Source organism: Adiantum capillus-veneris, chromosome 16, assembly GCF_014529385.1.
Source record: "Adiantum capillus-veneris isolate H3 chromosome 16, ASM1452938v2, whole genome shotgun sequence".
Taxonomy (NCBI): Eukaryota; Viridiplantae; Streptophyta; class Polypodiopsida; order Polypodiales; family Pteridaceae; genus Adiantum; species Adiantum capillus-veneris.
Genome location: NC_140946.1, coordinates 31,194,187 through 31,212,362, shown reverse-complemented (window position 1 = coordinate 31,212,362; position 18,176 = coordinate 31,194,187). Strand labels below are relative to the sequence as shown.

The following is an 18,176-nucleotide window of genomic DNA, read 5'->3' as shown; positions in this document are numbered from 1 at the left end:
TGTAGCGCCGATCATTTCAAACTTACTTGCCTAACTACCTCTATTGTTTGGGTATATCCCTCGATGTATGCTCCAAAGTTTCCATCTCTACAAATTAATACAGATTATATAACTACCTCTATTATTTGGGCATGTCCCTCGATGTATGCTCCAAAGTTTCCGTCTCTACAAATCAATACAGATTATATTTTTTCTCTGCTGGTAATTTATGGTCTTTCAATTACAGACCCATTGTAGAGATGAGGCTATGCCAGTCATACTAATTTATAAACAAATGATTCAAGATCTTTGTGAAGCTCCTTGATCGAAGGATCTGTCTCATGTTGTGCAATTTTTCCTTGATTATGACGTGCACTTTTCCATACATGAGCTGCTCTTTGGTGAAGGATAACTATCCTGCTCTCCATGAGCCAAGGGACTAAGTGCTCTCACCAATGCATCCATTCCTTCACTCGCTGAAATGCATACATAGATAGCTCTCTGTGCAGAAAAGATGATGAAAGCAAGGAGAGCAAAGAAAAATGCACAACTCTTCTTTCATGAAGAAAGATAAAATTCTGCTATCCAGAAGAGAGTGCCTTCCAGGCTATACTTTTCACAGCTGCATGCTACCAACATGTTTCAACTTCGATGAAGAATAACCAATCTCCCACATTCGGGTAATAGAAAGGCTATTTCAGTTTCCTCCTCCTCCTCTCTCTCTCTCTCTCTCTCTCTCTCTCTCTCTCTCTCTCTCTCTCTCTCTCTCTCTCTCTCTCTCAGATCTCTTGGAATTATGACGTCAAAAGTTTTCTCATGTGTGTGTGTAAGAAGATAACTTTTGACGCCAGTCTCGTGTGTGTGTGTGTGTGTGTGTGTGTGTGTGTGTGTGTGTGTGTCGATTTACAAAAAAAAAAGTGTGTATGTGTGTGTGTGAGAGAGAGAGAGAGATGCCTCGAGATCAAGAATGAGTACTTTTGTATTACAAGGGGTTTTCTTTTGAAGAAGAAAAGGAGTACTGCAGCAGCAATGGGGCTCAGTTATCTTCCTTTCTTCCAAGGCACCACAGGGATTGAACTCCCCACCTCGGGGCTCTAACCAAAGCCAGCTTCCCGAAACACAGACGGTCCAGCTTTCCAAGTATTCTCTTCTGTATCCATAGAAGTCCAAAAATAGTCTCTGCTCCCTCAAATTCAGCATCATCCTTTAAGCCATCTCCATCCACGCTTCCATAGGCTCCACAAAGTGTAAGCTTGCCCTGATGTAGCAGTGTATGATGTACAGAATAAGATGGTATGAAGTGAAGAAACAGTGTCTTCTTATCTGACACGACTTCGCTTTCTGTCGCTTAGCTTTCTGTACTTCTTTGATCGGTACTCTGCACTCCTGCTCCTCTTATGTACCCCGCTTTCTTGCGAGCTCCCAGGTTCAACCTCAGCTAATGTGCTTTCCTTACTCCGCTTCTGCCGGACTTTCCTTACTTTTTTCTTTCTTCTGTCTGCTGGCAATGGAGGAGCTGAGACACTTCGGGAAGCAAGCTTCTCATCCACTCTGACAATGCGAGCAAGCATGCCAGCATGGAGTGTATTGTCACCACTCAAATTTGTAAGCTGTCTGTAAGCCAATAAAAATGCAACCCGTACCTACATGCATAGTAGAGAAATCTATGTGCTGTAAAATGTGAAGTGTGCCAACACAACAAATTCAAGAGATTGTCTTGCTTTCGAGCATTCACGCAAAGATGGACTCTAATTGTAGCACGAAACAAGCTAAGCTGACAATCAGTAAGCTCATTAAATCTTTTTTTTTTAACGACTTGCAAAAGAAAGCACAATTCAAGTGATAGCAGCAAGTAGTGACTACTGCTTGAAATGGGCATAGGCTCATCAACTGCTTCCCTATAAGATGTAAATTGACATTCCGCAATAAACACTGTTGCAGACACAGCTGTAGTATTTGCTCGTGTTTCATAATTCTCAAAAATGTAGATCATTAAAAACTTCGCAATTATGCACTCTCTAATAGCTGTTTTCTGAGAATGTGTTGACCATGTAAGAACCATACCTTTTGAAAATTGTAAGAGCTTTTGGCAATATCATTTTGTGGTGCCTGCCATAAAGCACGGAAGGAACGTGATGTTGAATATATTTTAAAAACATGAAACTGAAAATTTGTAGGCTTGCTTACTTGGGGGTCCTCCACTGTCAACATGAACGGTTTCTTTGAATCCAAAAATCTAAGGCAGCAACAAAGCCATAGTAAAAACCAAATGCAAGTGTGCTTGTGTCGTGTGTGTGCGCGCGAGTGCATTTGTCAGGGGCCGGGGGGGGGGGGGGGGGGGGGGGGGGGGGGGGGGGGGGGGGGTATATAAGCAATAGTATAAACACACAAAAGAGAGGGAGAATCAAAGTATATTTATACACCTAAAGCACTCTAGTAAAGGAGCAAAGGTACAACATGCATTACTTTTCTTTTGCATATGCCAACTTGACCTAGCGTTGGAGTAAAGACATTGGGCAACATAAATGACATTTCTCAACAATGTCTTCATAACATTGAAAGAAAAGTAGCATACCCTCGCTCTTTTTTCTTGAAAAAGTGCCCTCCATCTCTACATGAAATTCCCACATCCTTGAAATTTAAAGCACGGCCATAGAAATCGAAAAAATCCACCTGCACCAACATAGACATCTTGAGCAGACAGACATACTTATGAGTGGAGCACCACAACAAGCAAGGCACTCATCACAAGTATCCAAGCATATTCATAAAAGGGCATTCTGCAGCTTCAACTTCTTTGAGCAAAAATCAGAGTTATACATTTGCATCCCCTAGTAGGTAAGTTGTCTCGATTCTTGACCCTTTGCCAACATGTTTCCGTCCTAGTAAAACCAGCTTTCAAAAGCCCTAAAAATCTGGTGCCAGGAAAATCAAAGAATTGCGCCAAAACTCCACAACTGCCCATGAAATACCAAGCCGGTGTGATAACATGATGATGTGGCGGCAGTATGGACTCATGACATGGCAGCACAATTTACAACGGGGTTGTATGAACTGACTACGTTGACCAGCAAACGTGACATGTTTTTCTATGCATGCTTTTTGCTACCATTTCCCTTGCATTATGGGCCTAGTAGCTTTTGGCCATCAACTGAAAATACCAACAGCTTTTAAGATTGCTTTTGGGCCCAGATCTTATAAGAAGAGGCCAGGGTCTTCTCCAATTTCCAGCGTAGAAGTCTAATTCTGTTCCGGTTGTATCTAAGTACCGCCAAGGGCACCTATTTCGGGCTAATACTCTCTGAGAGGAACCCCGCCGCTCCTGTGTAATCTCCAGTTTCCAAGATCAAGTGTATTTCTAGTTCTATACCAGTTGTGTCTAAGTCTATAATAGCATCTTCCCTCTTGGCACATGGTGCCGGCCAGTTACAGCTGGAACTCCATATCAACCTGCATCAAGTCCTCAATAGGGATAACTCAAAACTTAACATGTACATGCAGCTGTAGGAGACACAACAATCAGCCAACCAAATTCCTCTCTGAAACACAGCCATAAGAACCTGGTCCAAACCTGTAAGAGAAGATTCCAGTGAGCCAGATAAGATATCTCCCTCTCTGGATAACAAAGTCACATACTCAATCACCTTGCAAGAAGGCGTGGCTATATAACTCAAACAGGGGAATCTTGAACCAATTCAGCAATGCTACACATCCTGAATGCTCGATAGCCTCCACCTCAGGGGTAAGTAGGAATAGAAGATCGGAGAGTCGTAGAAGCACGTCTACAACCTTCATGCACCCAAATCAGCTCCAGACTCCAGAAAAAGAAGCAAAAGACCATCATGTTTCTTCCCTCTCAATCGAGCCCAGCACCATACTGGATCGGCCTAATACAACCAAGTTGATACTGTGTCAGAATAGGCAACGGAAGATGAGGTGATGACAGGACTAGCCTCCGATCTAGTAGACACTTCGACTCCGATCTTGCTAGACTCCAGTAGAATCCTCGCCCACGTGACAACACTTGCAATGCCATATACAAGGCAATGGTGGAGAGCAGAGATCACAGAGGTAGATAAAGACAAGGCAACTGCAGAGGAGAAAGAAAGAGGGTCCTGTGGGAAGGTACCATGAACTAGTACGTTTTGTTCTGCACTCGTCCGATAGTTTTCAGGTCAACGTTGGGGACTCTGTTGACAAACCAAAATGACCATTCTTGAACATTATGGGCTGCTTTTTTGGCCATGTTGGGCTCTAGAATTTTAAGCCCTTTTCCCTCGTGTTTTCTGGAAAGGCTCTCCATGCTCAAAACAAAGCTGCATAACAAGAGCCTCATAGGGTAGGCCCAGCATGGATGAGGCATGCGCTCATAGGATGACCCCGAGAACGACAACAGCTACAACTGCCTCGCCCATATTGCTGACAAGGCCTCAACATAAGCAGCCATCTTGATAAAGCTAAAGGAGCAAGACAACACTGCACTTCCTCCCGAGTGCAAGGCCGAGACTAAGAGAGGACACAGACACGGACAAAGAAAGCCACTCCTCGATTCATGGCCACACATGACCAAGATGGGCAGTATCTACCTCACTCGGTCGGGCACAGCCACAGTATAGCTGACTTCCATCCCCTGGGGGACCATGAGGACGAATCCAGAGAGATGCAACAACCCATGGGCATGTGCACACACTCTCCTTAGTATTACTTTTAAGGGTTAAATTCTAATTTCTTCCCCACTATGAACATACAATTCAACTTCTGTAACTGCTTTAACAAGAATGGTAAGGACACTTTGAAGATACAAACCACTCTTACACTACTTTGTCCCACAGATTTGCATATAGAAATTAGTAGCCAATATGAGCTAAAGGCGCGGTAACAGTGCCTAGCACAGAAATTTATTTTCCTTAATAAGGCATAAAAACAGTCCTTACCAGAAGAACTCCAAGATTCTGTTCGAGTCTGCTTTGTTCATGTTGGTGCGCAAATATTGATTTGTTTGTCTTCGCATGCGTCTACAGTAAAATTGCAGAAATTAGCAAATGACTTGCAGGGGTAATAGTCCACCCAGGAGCTCTAAACAGAGTTAAAGATTTCTAAGGTATTACCTGTAGATAGGTCAAAAGCATTACAAGCAGAGCATAGGACCCAATCCCACCAGTATAAACCTGTCCATGAAACCCCAGAAAAAAATCAGGTTCTTACCCTGGACTGTATGGCAGCTCAGTAGACACTACAAACACGTAATTTCAGTGTAAGGACATCATGTCAGAATTACAGAAGTACCTCATTAAGCTCTCGCTGCTGTAAATATGTCTTCAGCACTAAGCAGAGAGGCCTTAGAGGAGGAATGGCATTTAAAGCATCCTGTAAAGCACAACAGATTTTTACAGGCACAACAAATTTGAGCATGTCTCAGTTCAATCAAATTCATGGCCAAGATCATTACCAAGTATGAAATTAAATGCTCACCTTGATAAATATTGCAGCTTCTGGTCCATTTTCCAAGTCAAAACTGAGGTACAAATAGATGCACATGAGTGAGTAATTTAAGGGTCACATTTTGCACGAACTATTTTCCAAGCAAAAGGCTTGAAATATCATGTCTAACCTCAATTGACTTTGTGATAACAAAAGAATAACTACAATTCACAATGTCTCATTTTCCAGCTTTTATAGTCCCCCCCTTGGATTTCTGTTTCAAGTAAGATAATAGCAAACCTTGATACCATACACCACCAATGTCATACTTGCACCTATGTAGAGAAGGTCAAAATCCCATTTTCTTCGTGCTGCGAAGCGGGATGGAACAATTGCGATGACTCCTGACTGCCAAAGATGAAGTTTTGGAACTTAAAGAACTCACCCCTTATAACCTTGCCAAGGATCAAGGCCCCAAGTTCCTGAGCACAGCCTGATTTATGCAATGAGGAACTAATGGAGGCGCTACAGGATGACCACTCTTAAATTCTACTCACTTGGATTTTCAACCTCTTTCCAGTGGTTATTATTTTCGTTGTAATTAACCCTATGGCAAGGGTGTAAAGATTAGACAAAATAAATGACAATCTTAGGCTTGAGAAAATTGTCAATACCTTCATAAGGTCAGAAAAAGTAAATAATTTCAAGTTACAAAAAGGGCGCCAAAACACTTCCACAAAACACAAAATCAAAACACGCAAAAACCTACAAAACAAAGATAGAATTAAAGAAAGACAGCTTTAATATCCCATTTATTAAAAATAGAACATAAGCAATAACTAATTAAAAATATTTCAGGCAAAAGGAAAGATCAAAGAAAAGGGAAAAATAAAAATGTTACTTGAATGCAACTTTAAAGGTACACATCACCGTCCCTATGACTGCGTATGTGCAACCGTTTGCGCCAACGGGTGTGTTACCTGCCATCGGCGCCTCTTCGATCCGAGAGGGGTGCTGCCCTTACCCCTTTGATCTTGAAAGGTGACCCCGCTGATGTTGCTTGTGGGCACTGATTCACTTCTCTTCTACGGATAAGTCGCATCCGCTTTTACAGCCACAAACACCCACATTCACCCGTGCTCCCCCCCCCCCCCCCCCCCCAACGCCATACAAGCACTCAAGCACCCATTCGCGCTCCTCATCAAGCTTCTTCCACTCATGCACTCCTTTCACACACACACTCCCTTTGGCCGAAAATCCCTACAGGTTAGGGCAGTGGTACAGGTTAATCAATTATGTGGGTAGCATAGCCCCCCTCTGGTTGCAGTTGTTTACTGACACAATTGCGGTCCCACAACAACACCACAGGCCTTCCATCGGTCATTGCATTGAGTTTCTGCAATATTCTAGGGAGCTATCACGTTAGTTGTCCTTTTCATCGGAGCAGTTCAGTGCTGGAGACACGTCTTCTAAGATCCAGGCTCTAGTAACCCAGCTTTTGAGTTGCTTTCGGTTTGTTCAATGAAGGTGAGACAGCTCCTCACAAAGATTACCCGTTGGGATTAGACTTTCAGCAAAGACAATTCGATCCCATTCACAATTTAGTGGCTACAGTAGAGGCATGTTGTTTGGTATGCAAAGAGATGCTATCAGCAAGCCAGCTTCTGAACTTTCTTAGAGCTACCTTCCTCATGCTACCTATTCCCAAGATTGTGATTTGTCTCTCCATTGGGGGGAGCTACATGGTTGAGGTTGAGACATCGAATGAGGCTAGTATAGCATTGGCACACAATTCCCGCAACTTCAATAGAGCAAATTGTTACTTGTATCGATGCAGACAAAGGATGGATCTAGCTAGCCTCGGCGAGGGTGTTTTGCAGCTATAGCTAGATTTCCAGGATTACTACTAGAGTTCCAATGCATGCTACAAAGATTGGCAGTAGTCTTTGTGTGGTTTTGAGTGAGAGTGACGCGCCATACGATGGTGTCTATTCTTACAAACCTCTTCCAATTGTATCACCACTACGAATTAGAAGACCACTTACTTTAAGTATCGTGATCCTTGTTATAAGAACAAATTGAGAATCCTTCAATAATATTCAATGGTTGCTTTCATCAACAGAAGCTTCTTTGTCAGAACCTCACGAAGAAGAGTTCTTGATGTATCTTTGCGCGTTCTTTCATTAACTTTGAAAAGTCAATGCAGATACAACTCGAATTCACTAGCCCTTGGACTTAACAATCAATAAAAGATCTTTTTTTTGTCAATGAGTGCTAGCTTAGTTGATAGAGCAAGAGCCTCTTGTGTCTAAGGTCTTGGGTTCAAACCTCCTTGACAGCTCGTGTGACATGAAGCCCTTAGGGGCTGTTCCCCCCTGTTCCATATGATGGGTTGGCCAACCTTATCCGGCTCGGATGCTCCACCTCACGGAGTCGAGTGTGTGAGTTGTAATTTCAAGTTCTACTCCCTCTATGAAAAATAAAATAAAAAATAAAAAAAAATATCTTTTCTTTTACTACGAGCATTCGCTGTGGCTGAAGAATCTCCTCCATGTCTTCATAAAGTGAGCTTTCCCCAAGCATATTGTGCGCATCCTGAGCATGGGCCATCATTTCCTAGATGCTTGTAGCCTTTTGGTTAAGGCAATAACGTTTGAGCTCTTGAAGCAACCCACAACAGTAATTTTCCAACTATATTTTCCGATTGCTTTACCAAAGTAACTACTAACTCGTCATGAACAAGCTACAAGAAAATAATAATTCTAAAAGTTCTAATCATAGTCCTTAAGGAATCCCCTCTTCAAAAAGCAATTTGTTACATGCCAAGAGAATATCTGCTGCAAAGAACGGTGTCAGCCAAACAGATATAGAAAGGTTGCTTGAATTCACATCATGTTTTGGGAGCTTGGCCTTACAATAGGCGTATGTCCACTTTCCATGCAAGTGATGTCCGTGTGTCCACCTATGTGTCCACCTGCCATACATGAGGTGCTAATGTAGCCACCTATTGCTATTTTTGAATCGCCACTTCAACCAACTTGTATTTTTGGATCACCAAATCAGCCACCTACTTTTTTTGGGATCGCCGAGTCCACAACCTGCCACTTTTAAATCACCACCTCAATCACCTGCTATTTTTGGGTCGCCAAATCCACCACATGCTTTTTTGGATCACCATCTCAATCGCCTGCCATTTTTGGTCAGCAAGATCCTCTTCAATAGACGCCCTTTAAGCACCTCAAGCTGCTTAAGCTCCTCAAAGAAAGTTTCCTTAGTCAGACAAAACTGATATGAGAAGAGGACATGAGATAGTTTTGTTCAGGGATAGCATCGGTAGCAAGAGCCACCTATATGGATGGCAAACCCTACAAACAAAGGGACTCGGTTCCCTCTCTCACGGAGATGCATGCACATGCGTGCTCACCACCTCAAAGGCTCTTAAAAACCCAAGATATCCACTCTCCACTAACATAAAGTGTGGTGTGCACTTGTATGGTGTAATATTCATCCCTTAAAAATAGAATGTTTGCATGTATGCGTACCTTACATCAAATGATACATTGCTCTCTACTTCTACAAACTTTATGATTGGAACTCGTGCTTTTCCAATAATCTATACACCACAAACAAAAAAAAATACCATGTATAATAACCACAGTGCTCAATAATTTAAAAGTCAAAAAATAGGCTTTAACAAACCTGGACATTCTTGGAAACTCCAGCTTTGGCCAAAGCTTTCGCAATAGCTTTCAAGCCTGATTGAATGTCATAAGAACCAGAATCAAGAATCACCATCTACACCAAGCAAAGTCCTATGTCAATCTCACATAAGGTCTTCCACGAACCCAAACGTACAAAAAGGCCTCACATCAATATCACTGGTGGGCAAGTACAATCCTGTTGCAAAAGATCCGAAAACATTCACCTGCCATCATAGAAGGGGTTGTGAGGATACAAAGACAGAGGTCTCGGTTGACGCTTGCAGTGAAAAGCAAGGCTTACTTGGCACTTCTTAAAAATGGACTTGACGACATCCGAAACTCGTCGGACTGCTTCCGTCCTTAGATGATGGTCTTCTGGAGTAGGTGACACCAGGTCACAGAAGGTAACAATTTCTGACAAAAAAGGTACTAGGTTGAGCCATGAAAAAGCAATCAATCCATATTGCAACACTAAATGCTTCCTTTGCTAGGGTCACGACCTTTACACTGTTCACCACTGATGAAAAGCTCGCAAGGCACCACAAACTACACAAGATGTTCATGTTCCAATTTCCAGGAGCTGAGAGCAAACATAAGCAGAGACTAACCTTGATGAAGCTCAAGGAGAGGACTGCGACCAAGTTTTTGAGGAAGCACTCCTCGACGAAGCCATGGAGGGTCTTGAGGAGCAGTGGGTTGCTCAGGGGGTTTACTGTTTGTAGGAAGGTCCTCTTCTTCGTCCGCATAGACGGAGAGGGACAGGAACTCAACCTCCTCTTCAACGGCGAATGTTGAAGGGAGATCATTGTCCTTGTCAAGAATCACTGTGCGAAGAACAAGGGAGCGTGAAAAAGCTTCCTCTGCTGCAGAAGAGGAGGCGGTTATGGTGGAGAGGTTGGAATCGTAGAGCAGAGGAGAGGCTCCTTCTACCAGTCCCGTGTGCACAGCTTCATAAGCTATGGCACCGTCCATAGCGACAAAATCTAGCGCGACAGTTTAATGGGGTACAATTAAAGTCTTATAAATCATCCCTGCCGATGCCCGACCTCATGAAGTAACTCCAACTTAGCTATAGTAGTAGTAGTAGTAGACTCTAGTAGTAAGTTCTAGCGATAGTAGTAGTAGTAGTAGACTCTAGTAGTAAGTTCTAGCGATAGTTTTTGACGCCCTTCTGCCCTACTTAGCTATAGTAGTAGTAGTAGTAGACTCTAGTAGTAAGTTCTAGCGATAGTTTTTGACGCCCTTCTACCCTTCAAAGGGCTCTCAACCTTGCGTAGAAAGGGTTGACTCGTGAAAAACCCTCCACTTGAAGGGATCTAATTGTAGCTACCCTTTAACTCCGAAGATACTTTGTCCGATCCATCATTAGAATGGTTCCCTATCCAATTGCCCTTCAAAAACCGTCGTCAAAGTGAACTATAGAATATTGGGGATATTTTGGGAATTTGAGGGGTATTTTGCTTATCGAGATTCAACCTTTGAAGTTTGAAGTCTGGGCGCTAGGTTTGTCCAAACTCTATGGCCGTGTGAGGTTTGAACACGTATACAAGTCACAACCCCTAAAGACTAAAGGGCCAACATATAGTTTTGCCAAATTTTTACACGCCGCGCACATTGCTCAGTTCACATAAATTTCTCCCTTCCTCAGTGCTCTCGAGTCCCTTCGGCTCTTCGTGCATCTCTTTCGCCTACTCAGTTCTCTAAGCACTTCGCTATGGGGCCGACCTGCTGGTGCTGAGTCTCTGACGTGTTTCGTCTGGTGTTGAGCCAGTTGCACTGCAGCCTACTATGCCTACCGCGAGAGCTCCCGAGTCCCAGCTCAGGACCTACTGCTCGATACTGCGTCTTGGAGGCTTGGAGCATGCTGCGCGTGCTGCAGCTAAAGAATCAAGAGCAAGCTCTGCCCAACCCGCCACTGGTCACCAGTGATATATAGCATTGTGAGTATTTAAATTGGTACCCTTGACTCTTAGGTAGTGTTTGGGAAAATTTTGTCTCAGCTTAGCCTTGAGCTCCTTAGAGTGAGACCATCACAGACGGAATAATTCTACTTGAATATTGCAATAAAGTAGTGTTAATATAGTTTGATTTCCAAAATTACCGCTCAAGGATTGGCTCAAGGAGATTTCTGTACGTTTAAGTAAGGGTTTCCCCCGAACACTATCTTGAGTCTTTATAATTGTGAATCGTGATTCAAGACCTAAACCAGCGCGACAGTTTGTGGCCCTGTGGTAATAGTCTTTTCTTCGACTCATGGCATTTTCCCAACCAAAAGAAAATCAGGGCAACCTGGGATTCTCCCGTTTTTTAGGTCAAAATTTGAAGCTTTTGCGCAGTATTTACATTATAGGTTATGTAAATTTCTCAGTTCTCTTCAAGGCAAGCTCAAAATCTAACTGGGATTTTACGATATTAGTCAGTTAAAATACACTGGAACCCGATTGTTTTCTAACACTGTTAAGCTAGGAGTAATAGTGTAGTTACTTCAAAATTGAGCGACCTTAAGGGTTGGTGCACATTGCAGGGCTTGCCATAAACTTTTTTCCTATCCGAAGAAAATAGGGACAAATAATAAACTTAAAACTATTTCAGTTTTTAGATCACAGTTTGTATCTGTTGATAATTACACTAAATCTTGCTATATTTTCAACAAAAAAAATCAATGCAAGCTCGAAACCTAGCCGAGATTTTGCAAGTTAGTATTAATTAGGACTAGGTGTCCAGCTAAGTATATAGTTTGTATTATTTAGGACTAGGTGTTTAGTGAAAAAAGTACTTGGAGTTTAATACGTCTTAATCTTTTGAGTGGTAGTGTTGTATTAACTCTTCAAAGAATGTACATTAAGTCTCAAGCTGGGTGTGACATCGTATATATTTTTTCAAAGACTCGCATATCTTTTCTTTTCAAGCAGAAGTGGTCATTCTGTGTGTAGACCAAAATGTATTAAAGTTTAAAGAGTTTCTTCTTGTAAAGAGTTTCCTTAGCTATTAGGGACAACCCAAAATTGGAATGGATTTACAATTAAAATAATCTCAATTCAACGCATGGTCATATGGTTTGACTGGGTTTGTTATCTTGAGCTATCCATTCTTACCAAATGTTAAGTTGTGCCTCTTTTTACATTAAAAAGTGTTATAGATATTGAAACTGTTAGTTTCCTTTCGATGTAGTTACAAATTTTATAGTCTCAATTTCCCACATGGTCATATGGCCTGACCCGGTGTGTTATCTTGAGCTATAGTTTTTTGTCAAGACACATCTAGCATACCTTGGGTCTATGCGGCACACATACACATTGTCTTTATTTAAATATAGTCTCAATTTGTCACATGGTCATATGGCTTGATCGGGTGTGCCATCTTGAGCTATCAAATTTTACCTTCAGTTCTTTTAGCTATCCATAAAGCTTTCTTTTCTTTGTAGTTACAAATTTTATCGTCTCAATTTTCCACATGGTCATATGGCTTGACCGGGTGTGTTATCTTGAGCTATAGTTTCTTGTCAAGACACGTCTAGCATACCTTGGGTCTGTGCGTCACACATACACAGTGCCTTTATTTTGTATATAATTACAAATATAGTCTCAATTTGTCACATGGTCATATGGCTTGACCAGGTGTGCCATCTCGAGCAATTGATTTTTACCTTCAGTTCTTTTACCTTTCAAAGTGATATATGGGTCACATTAGGTTAATGTAGGAGCCTTACTGTGATAAATTAAAATAGACTTGAAAATATGTACACATGTAGGTTGACTACTCATTTCCTTTTGTTCATAGGATATCTATATAGTCAATATGGCAGAGGGTAAGAAGAAGGCATTTCTTTAGACTCTAAGGTCAACTCTCTGTAAGATGATTAGTGAATTACAAGAGAAGCAGGTACAAAGTATCATGCAAAATGAAACGCTCATAGAAAAAATGCTTGAAAAAGCAATTGTAAGTGCAGTCTTCAAGGAAACCTTTGTTATAAGTAAAGACAAATCTCACCAGTCTGCTTATAGTATCATTGGTAACATGGTGTTAACCCTCACGGCTCATGGACACCCTATCACCTACGAGACGGACGTTGTAACCTACGGTGGACATTGTATTATTTATTTGGTAGAGTCAGGTACCGGGCTTGTCGGTCCAATAGGAAAAGGGTAAGAGTGATCGCCGATGAGAGGCGCACTCTAACTTGGACATTCAAGGGATTAGTTGGCTAAGCATGGGCACCCAAGTGTGAATGGGGTGAGCTCATATAAAAGCCAACTAAACCTAAAATTCACTTATTCTCTCATTTGTGCAATAGAAGAGTGCTCTTGCTCCATCTCCATCTCCATCTCCATCTTCTTCTTCTTCACCTCCTTGTGTGTGTGTGTGTGTGTATGTGAGAGAGAGAGAGAGAGAGAGTGCGATCGAGCATTGCGGCGGCACGTTGGCGGTGAAGCGGTTGAGCGCGACGTAGCGGCGTCTCCTTCTTCTTCGCGGCGAGGAATCCTCCACGGCAGGAGCATAGAGCGGTGAGTGACACACCATTGCCCTCTTTTGAGCTTACTAGTTAAGCTAGTTGTGTGCTTGGAGCCGTCCGTGGCTCGCACACAGTGTTAGGCAAGGCCCTTGCTTCGACAGTGCGGCAAGGAGCGCACATTTTTGGCGCCGCTGTCGGGGAATCGCCCTGCACTAAGCCCAAGAGGCACCTTTTGCTTCTCCTATGCGTTGTTTGTAGTAGGAAAGAAGAGGAAGAGGAAGAGGAATGAGTTATTTTTTTGCAAGTTGTTAATTTCTGTATTGTCTGTAAGTTCTGTGATTTCTGCATAATGTTGTGTTTTCTGTTTGCACACAGTCTTTGCACAATTAGTAGTCGTTAGCTTGTTCGCAGTGAATGAATAAGTAGGTAGACAGTTAGCAATTTCTATTTGCACACAGTCTGTACACAGTTTTCTGTCAAGGTTTGCCTGCACACAGTCTTTGCACAGTAAGGTAGTGAGAGAGGAAGTAGGTAGACAGTTAGCCCACTGTCAGTAAGCAGTTAGCAGAGTGGTTAACAGATTAGTTAGTAGATTAGTTAGTGATTAGCAGCACTGTTAGTAAGTAGATAAGGTAGTGAGCTGTCTGTGAGCTGTGAGCTGTTGACAGAGAGGTTAGGTAGGTGTTGACAGTGTGTGTGGCCAAGAAAGGGTTACCTAAACCGCGCGCGGTCGTCACCTCAAAAAAAAAACGAAAATATTTAAATTTTGATCGGGATCATTTCCCCAAGCCCAGGCCAAGGCCTCAGTCCTCAGTCCTATGATATATACTAGACTCACTCTTATATATATACCCTACCCCCTCAAGAGGGAATGAGAGCATGTGGGGCAAGTCCTCCACTCTCCTCCCTTCTCTTCCCACTTGCACCCTTAGACTTTCTAATTTGGGCCTAGTTCCCTACTAGAAATTGACGGTTTTAGGGATTCCTAGGGCATAAAGTGACCAAACGGAGGGCTGTAAAGCACGGCACGTCCCTCTGACCGAGACGCTCGTTTTGAGCTATCATACATTCTATTCTATAGCTGGGTCACAAAAAAAGGAGCAAAAAATCAATAAATAAATAAATAAGAAAAGACTTGGGTTGCAAAACACCCAAAATTACTAGGTGAGCAGCCTTCACGGGCACTCACTGACACTTCTAGGGGATCCAAGTCATATGAACCTACGCTCTGGACGAGTGTTAGAGCACGAGCATATTGGTAGTGCCTCCATTTACGCGGGCACCCATTATTCCTCCACCCTAGGTTCTGGACCTTCGGCCGGGACTCAAGGTAGCGCGACCCGAGATCCTCATATCGCGTCTAGTGATTCTTCCTCTGACTACGAAGTCATGGAGGGGTATCCTACACCAAACCCTGATAGTTCAAGTCAAGACATGCATGCCATGGGCCCACGGCCCGGGTCCAGCGTGTTTAGCCGCTTAAAAGAGACCCTTAGTAGAGCTACTCACTCCGAACATGCGGTTAATGAAATAAATGAAGGGAGTGGGGAAGTAAATTCGTCATTCATGCCTAAAATAGACCCTATGATTCTTGAGAGTGTGCATGTGAATGTTCCATCCACTGCACCTCCTGATCCTTTAGGACTATCTCCCTCTGAGGTTTTACTACCCGATGGTAGGAGTCTCGCCGAAGTACAAGAGATCGAACACTATATGCAAGCAACAAGGGAGAGGGAATTTGAGAACCTATGAAGGCTAGAACAAAGTCGAGCCCTGAAAGCAAAGGCTCCTATGAAAACAATCATGCCAGCCGAGCAACCGAGTGCTCCCAAGGTAGCAGTCACGGAGGAGCAAGCGATGGGGAGCAATAATGCTTCCACTTCGAGGGAAACCTCCAGCACGCCTGGCCTAGATGGGATATTCCTAAACGAAAATTGGGAGTATGACCTACAAGCAGAAGCTTCAACTGATCGATACACAGGACACACCTATCATGTGGGTTGGTTAGATGTTCTACAATCCACATCGGCTGCTACTAGCATAGATGAGCAACAACAGAAAGTCTGTGATGTCCTCCATAGGATTGTCGAGTTAGAAAGACAGAACACAGGGATCAACATGCCTTCAACAAGCCTAATGAGATTCTTGGATACGGGAAAGGCCAACCAACCAACCCTATCACAAATGGAGACTCCCTCAGTGAGCCCCATTGATCCTCCATATGTTGTTTCGCCAGGAGCCTCAGTACAATCTGAGCCCACAAGTGGCAGCTTTACCTTCCCAGATCTAGCTCATCTTTCTCTTAATGACACTACGGCTACCATGCATATCCCAGTGGTGAGCATGACAAGAAGTACACCATGGAGTTCATTTGTTAACACTGCGCCGATGCCTAGTAGCACAGTGCCCCCAACTATACCTACATGTATGTATCAATCATGTGCACCTGTCGTACCTCAGCCTCATGTAGCTCCTACACCTCCGATTATTCCAAGAGCTTACAATCCACAATGGCATTATCCAAGCTCTTATACAAGTGGAGCCATGCCATTTAATAATAACATGCCATATCAGGCACCCCCTATGCCTAGGGCCACGCCTGTAAACTTTGGACCACCGTCTGGTACACCACCATACGAAATATGGGACCCAAGAGCCGCGCGTATGCCAAGGCCAAGGCCAACTCCCATCTCACATGTGGTTCCAGGAGCACATACACCCATTATACCTGCTCAAATAGGAGATTTGGCAGATTTGCTCAAACTATCGGTCGCTCTATTGCGAAAAACATGCGTAGTGCACCTGATAGAGAGCCTAGGAGCAAGGCAGTTCAAGTAGCTAAGCTCACACAGAAATTCAGTGGAGACGGAGATGCTAGAAAGCATATGGAAGTCTTTGAAAATGTGTGCGATTCCTTGGAAGAGCACAATGAGCTACATAAGTGTAAGGCTTTGAGTTTGACCCTAAGCGGAAAGGCTGGAGATTGGTATAGAACCTTAAGAGTAGAAGAGAAAACGATCTACTCTACTCTTAGGAGACTGTTCTTAAAAGAATACATACAAGAGGGAATACTTTGGGGTGTAGCCTCTCAGCTCCAGAAAGCCCAACGAGAAGAAGGTGAATCCGTGAGAGACTTCATTAGTCGCCTAAAGAATTTGAATTCTCGATGCAATCCAAACGAGCGATTCAACAACAACCAATTGCTCGATAGATTCATTAGGGGACTATGACATGAAAGTATTTATAATGGCCTAGTCATTAGAGGTATTACTACTTGGGAAGCAGTCACCATGAATGCAATCCAATTGGAGGATAATTTAATGATTGCAGGAGAAAGAGTGTCTGCTGAGCCGAAGTCTAGTAGCTCGCAAGTGTCAGGGCATGAGCCAATGAAGATAAAGCCAATCGTGAAAGAGCAAACGATATCTGAGATGACTTTGGCAGATCTCACAAAGGCCATCCAAGAAAGCTTTAGGGGTAATCGTGCTCCACAAAACACTCATATGTATCCAAGAAGGGAGCAACAATGGTGCTCAATTTGCTTGGGCCCACATACTACGAGTGAATGCCCTACTTTCAGAGTAAAGTTTAACGGGACTTGTAACGCGTGTGGTAGGTATGGCCATCAAGCGAAGGATTGCCTAATGCTTAAACGCATCATGGAAAATAGGCCGCCTATAGCTTGGGCAGACTCACCTCGAGTTCCTGCATTGATGCCTACCCCACCCATGGAGCAACAGTTGCCATTACAGCACATGGTCCCTAGAACCCAAAATGTGGTCCAAACCACACCGTTGCCACCTCCAGTGCTAGGACCGCAACCCCCTCATCCAAGAGTTACACCTATGAACCAAATAGGTTGCGAGTCATCTAGTACTTATGTAGATTGCGAAGAGGACATAGACTCTAGTATCACCTATGGAGTCGACATGCTTGAGGAGTGTCCCATGTACTATATGGAAGACCATTGGGGACAAATCAAACCGGTATATCAAGCTACTACGCTAGCAGCAAGAGGCCAAAACATTAATAGTTTTGCCAGGAGACCACCTCTTCAGTGCTACGAATGTGGTGGACCACATCAAGTAGCTGAGTGCCCCATTAGAATGCAAAAGAATGCTGCACTAATGCAAACAAGTTAAGGGAGTGCATTGGCAATGCCAATACTCACTTGTAATCGTTGTGGCATAGATCATTTGATCGCACAGTGTCCTAACAATCCAAACGCACCGAAAATCACACCATTGAACATAATAGAGATTGTTGATGGGACACCACCAACTATAAACATAGCACCAGTGAATGCACTCACACGGTCGATGCTCCAAAAACAAAATTACATCCTCGAAGAGAGAGATGCTGCATCCATTGGCCGAGCGAGAAAGAAGAAAACACGACGAAAGAAATCCCTTAATGCTTCTAGCTCAAAACCTAGTTCAAAGACTAACATAGGGACAGGAGAGGATCCCGTGTATATGAATGACCCTGAGGATGACTCAGATTCGATAGAGACCACGGAGACCAAAACTATTACTACAAAGGAAAAAGCCAGAGAGGAGGATCACGAGAGGGAATTACGACGAACACCAAAAGAGTATTCAAAGTTAAATCACCCAGTTGCG

The 18,176-nt window shown here is 43.2% G+C and overlaps 1 protein-coding gene across 2 annotated transcripts; it reads right to left on the bottom strand.

The window, feature by feature from the left end:
- Window positions 1-693: 693 nt before the first annotated feature.
- LOC147438808 (uncharacterized) lies at window positions 694-10,136 on the bottom strand. Of its 2 annotated transcripts, XM_086484780.1 has the most exons (14): window positions 9,710-10,136; window positions 9,403-9,515; window positions 9,269-9,325; window positions 9,100-9,195; window positions 8,943-9,013; window positions 5,452-5,494; window positions 5,266-5,346; window positions 5,088-5,147; window positions 4,914-4,994; window positions 2,555-2,652; window positions 2,167-2,215; window positions 2,044-2,088; window positions 1,308-1,622; window positions 694-1,237 (listed from the first exon to the last, which is right to left on the bottom strand). In XM_086484780.1, the coding sequence occupies exons 1-14, from the start codon at window positions 10,071-10,073 to the stop codon at window positions 1,016-1,018; spliced, it is 1,695 nt and encodes a 564-aa protein (XP_086340906.1). In that variant the 5' UTR covers window positions 10,074-10,136; the 3' UTR covers window positions 694-1,015. The 2 variants fall into 2 exon arrangements, with proteins under 2 accessions (XP_086340906.1, XP_086340905.1); XM_086484779.1 differs by having other exon boundaries at window positions 1,137-1,622; window positions 9,100-9,155; window positions 9,256-9,325.
- Window positions 10,137-18,176: the final 8,040 nt, after the last annotated feature.